A 4,170-nucleotide genomic window follows, 5' to 3' on the forward strand; every position below is an offset into this window, starting at 1 on the left:
CTGTTTTGGTTGAGCAAAGTCGGAGGCTATACCTCTCCAAGATGGCCGCCGTATTTCCTGCACCGGAGCAGCCAATGCGGGGTCTACTCTTATATATGTCTATGGTTACAGGTAGCAGTGAGAGCATTGCATCTAGCAAGACTGTGATGAAAAAGTCAGTGAATCTCGGCAGTAGTTGGAATTGGGAATGTGGGTCCATTTCCCACAACATGTCTGTGAAGTGAGCTTCTCTAGCCTGGCTACTATAAAAACTAAAACCAGAGAGAGACAGAGATGTTGAGGAAGAGCTTTGTCTTTCTACAATTTCTGCCACGAAATCAGCTGTTTTCATCCAAACATGCTCAGGTTTCACACTAGGAGGGTAAAATATACAGATATTTTGTACAGGCAACTCTTCATATTGTAACAGTGAATATGAAGTGAAACGTTTCCCAAATATTATTGCTTCTTTTAGAATAAGAATTATTTTCTGTATTCCGGCTATAAGATGCTTGTGGATTAGTTTGTAAAACACTTTGAAGTTTCTACAACTTCTTTAAATTTAACACCTCAGTGTTGTGACAGTTCAGGTGTTTTTTTGAAGTGGACATGTTTAGTGCAATTTAAAGTAAGAAATGTAAAATGTGATAAAAATACATTTTTGTGTTTATTTGATTCCTATTCAAGATACTTTGATAAGAATGACTATATATGTAATAGAGGCGGCTACAGAGTATCTTTGTTTCCATTTTGCCTCGTGATTTTTTCAATTAAAACAATGTACCTTCGCTCAAAAAAGGTTGAAAAACACTGGTTTAGACTGCAGAAATGAATGGAAGTCAATGGAAAATCCCCACAAAGATAGCCACGTCAACACGTGTGTGTGTTTGTATACTAACTGGCAGGGGTGCATAGCTTGAATCATCATGACTGCGACTCCATTGGCCAGTTTATCGGTGAAGCTCATGGCTCCGTACACAAACGCTCCGCTTTGCTGCAGAGGCAGAGACACAAATCAGAACTGGCTGCTGTACGTAATAAAGAGGTCTTCAGCTCACTTCCTCTTATCTACTCTCTTCCTCCGGAACAGGAGGCTGGAGGACTTACCGTCTGATCTGAGATCAGCTCAGCGGTCATGGATAGGGATATGACCAGGATGGTGGCCGAGCCGACCCCCAGCAGCACCGCAGCCCCGTAGATCTGCTGACCCATCTTGTCATCCAGCAGCACCCAGTAAGAGAAGGCCATGATTAGCAGGAGGCCCACAAAGTAAGTGAGCTAAACAAACAGAAAAAGAGATAATCAGGTGAGATTCCACATTCAGCGCTTCATGTTTCTCACTTCCTTGTTTTAGGAATGTGGTAAAAAAAACAAAAAACGAGTCAGATTCAGTTCCTGTTACTTTTTCAAGGCCTGTTTAATCTGATGAGGCCAACAACAACAAAACAAGCCTGTCTGGTCTGAGCTTCATCTGGGAAAATAACTCCAAATACAGGGGTGGGTTTATTTAACCAAAACTATTCATCCCAATCCTAAATGTTGATCTGAAATGGAACAGTTATTCTAAACCAGCCTGGCAGTATCCGAGCGATGCTGTGCTGGAATTAGAGTGGTTTTAACTCAACTCAGGTTATTTTCAAATCTGTTTGCTTTTTTGTCAAACTAAAATATTTCAGACCATCGAGCACTGAAGACGTGTTTCCAGTATGTGGAAGACTCTGCTTACACTTTTTCCAATGCGTTTACTGACGGGCTTCATGATGAAGGAGGACAGGAAGCCGCTCAGATACATCATTAAGGGGATTGTAGCGATATATTTCTGTTTGAAAAGCAGTATAAAAAGTTAATTATGTGAATGAAAACCAAATACATGAGTGACATAAATGAATTTTACCTTGGGCAGGCCAAGAGTGTTTATGAGATACATGGAGATGTAGGTCTGGGACAGATTGACGATTAACCTGGTGGACATGTAGAGTAAGGCCACCTGCACACACACAATGCTCTGCTGTCAAGCTGCTCTCCAACAAGCTGCGTTTGCTCTGGGACCAGTGGAGAGGCTCACCTGGTAGAAGGAAGGCTGCTGGAGCCAACATTTCCACTGCAGAAGGGATGAAGAAACAGTGGAAGAAGGTAGCAGCGGCCTTCGCTCCCCTTCCTCCTCCTCTTCCTCCTCCTCTCCTCCAGAGTCCCTGCTGGCTTGGTGATTGGGACGCTCTGTGGTTCCCAGGTGGAAGAAAGCAGCGAAGACAGCGCCGATCCCCAACACAATCAGTGATAGGTTCTGGGTTCAAGTACAGCACTATATTACACACTTGTTTATTTGTTGGTTCAATTCACACCAAGTCACAGACAAAAGGATTCAGCGAAGATGCTGGAAATGATCCAAAACAAAATCCCAGGCTCTGATTGTCTGACAGGGAAGATGGTGGAGCTAAAAACAGCAGAACCCTGGAAGGAAACCTGTCTGGGGCGCCACACGGAGCTTCGTCCCAAACATGCAGTCAGAGCTGCAGTCAAATGGTTTAAGCCTCTTCAGACGCTCTAGAGAAAGTCCAGACTGAAATTCAGATGAGAAACCATAGAAAGTCTTGAAAACCGATGTTACACAAATTCTTAATCCAGTCCGATTCAACTTAACTCAACAACAGTACAAAACCAACAAAAAAACCTCAGTCTATACTAAGGCAGGACAATAAATCAATATATATTGCAGGGTTTCAACCTGCTAAGCCCAGTGGTCGGGGCGTCGAGGCGTCCACCGTGTTTTTGTATTAAAAGATGTTAAGTTGACAGGAAATGTAAAAGTATTACTGTGTAATTATATGTTACAGGAAAACATCTCCAGTGAAATGCTATTTAAACCCACAATTAGTCTAAAAACAACAAATATGCATTTCTCTTTAATCCAAATTAAGTCAGCGGCTCCATCAGGGCTTCAGGGGCTTCAGGGGCCCCATAAACACCAATACTTTAAAACAGACCACAGATACATAAATGTAACACTTGTTTATTGAGATGATCAATGCTGTTAAATGTTATTCAGTTCTTTAGGCATACATAAACTAAATGATTTTAAATTGTTTAACATTTAAATACAAGATTTTAAGGAGCTGGAAAGTTTATTTAGTAAAGCTTCAAAGAACAATATTCATAGTTAGATTGTTTTGTAACCATAGCAACAATGTGATGCTGTGAGTTTAATCTTTGAATTTACAAATACAAATTAGTAAATTGCAATTATAACTTATTTCTTTTTATGCTGGCCAGTTAAACTCCCTTCTCCCATATTTCACTAAATCCAACACAGAAGCTGTTAGAGCTGCTGATGTTTTTAGCAGCAAGAGGGGCCCCTAAATCAAATTCTGCTCAAGGCCTCAAACAGGCTTGGAGCGGCCCTGTAATCTGCTGCTCTACGCAGAGATGCGCAACAAACAGGAGATTTAATTCAATGCTGCTAATGTGGCTTCGGTAGCTCTAACATTTCGTGTCTGTTGAGTTTTTAATCGTCACAGAAACTATTCTGGTTGATCGAGTTTATGGGACGAGTTTCTCAGATCTCTGCGTGCATTAACTCCAAGTACACAACACATTTGATATGGTTTGATGCATCGTGTAACCGGAAAAATAATACAAAAAAATAAATAAAATAATATAAAATCAGTGTGATGCGTGACTCCGAGGAGAGCGTGAAAGCTCCTCACCGGGCTGAACCTGCATGATGAGGTTAGCGCTGCTCGTTATCCACCAACGCTCCGGCCAACCGGGACCACAGACATAAACTTTACAGCAGGCACGTGCAGAGGGGGGGGGGCTGGGGGTGCTTGAGCACCTGTCCTTTTTGCTCCGTGCCCCCAAGTGCCCTTTTGGTCAATTTTTTATTTTTTTGGTATTATTATTTTCTAAGTCCTCTTCTGACACATAATAACATGTACTAAAATTATTAGTTTTTTGTTGGGGTTTTTTGTACAACATAATAAGCCGGTCTTATTGTTACCTTTGACCTTTTGCCCGTGACCCATGACCCAGTTGCCTCTCGCACAGTGAGATAAGGCGGCTAACTGGAGCTCAACGTAGCGAACGTTCCAGATTACAGATTAATTATAAAAATCGTTTTTGGTGAATAAAGTGGAGACTTGCTGCTTGTCAGATGACGGAAAACGTTGAAGTATCGTTTCTGCTTCAGCTCGG

At 41.8% G+C, this 4,170-nt stretch overlaps 2 protein-coding genes across 2 annotated transcripts in view; one reads left to right on the forward strand and one right to left on the reverse strand.

Annotated features, from left to right (window-relative positions):
• The window catches only part of depdc5 (DEP domain containing 5, GATOR1 subcomplex subunit), a 74,815-nt gene extending 73,660 nt beyond the window's left edge, over positions 1-1,155 (forward strand). The window contains exon 42 of the mRNA XM_008433592.2: positions 1,070-1,155. Within this exon, the coding sequence (XP_008431814.1) occupies positions 1,070-1,130 (61 nt within the window). The 3' untranslated portion in view covers positions 1,131-1,155. The remainder of the gene's footprint in view (positions 1-1,069) is intronic.
• mfsd12a (major facilitator superfamily domain containing 12a) overlaps positions 1-4,170 on the reverse strand; it is a 25,152-nt gene that overhangs the window by 10,005 nt on the left and 10,977 nt on the right. The window contains exons 5-9 of the mRNA XM_008433599.2: positions 2,045-2,263; positions 1,874-1,966; positions 1,706-1,798; positions 1,087-1,257; positions 879-973 (exon numbers count right to left, since the gene is read on the reverse strand). Coding sequence (XP_008431821.1) covers positions 879-973; positions 1,087-1,257; positions 1,706-1,798; positions 1,874-1,966; positions 2,045-2,263 — 671 coding nt within the window. The remainder of the gene's footprint in view (positions 1-878; positions 974-1,086; positions 1,258-1,705; positions 1,799-1,873; positions 1,967-2,044; positions 2,264-4,170) is intronic.

Source organism: Poecilia reticulata, linkage group LG17, assembly GCF_000633615.1.
Source record: "Poecilia reticulata strain Guanapo linkage group LG17, Guppy_female_1.0+MT, whole genome shotgun sequence".
In the NCBI taxonomy this organism is placed as follows: domain Eukaryota; kingdom Metazoa; phylum Chordata; class Actinopteri; order Cyprinodontiformes; family Poeciliidae; genus Poecilia; species Poecilia reticulata.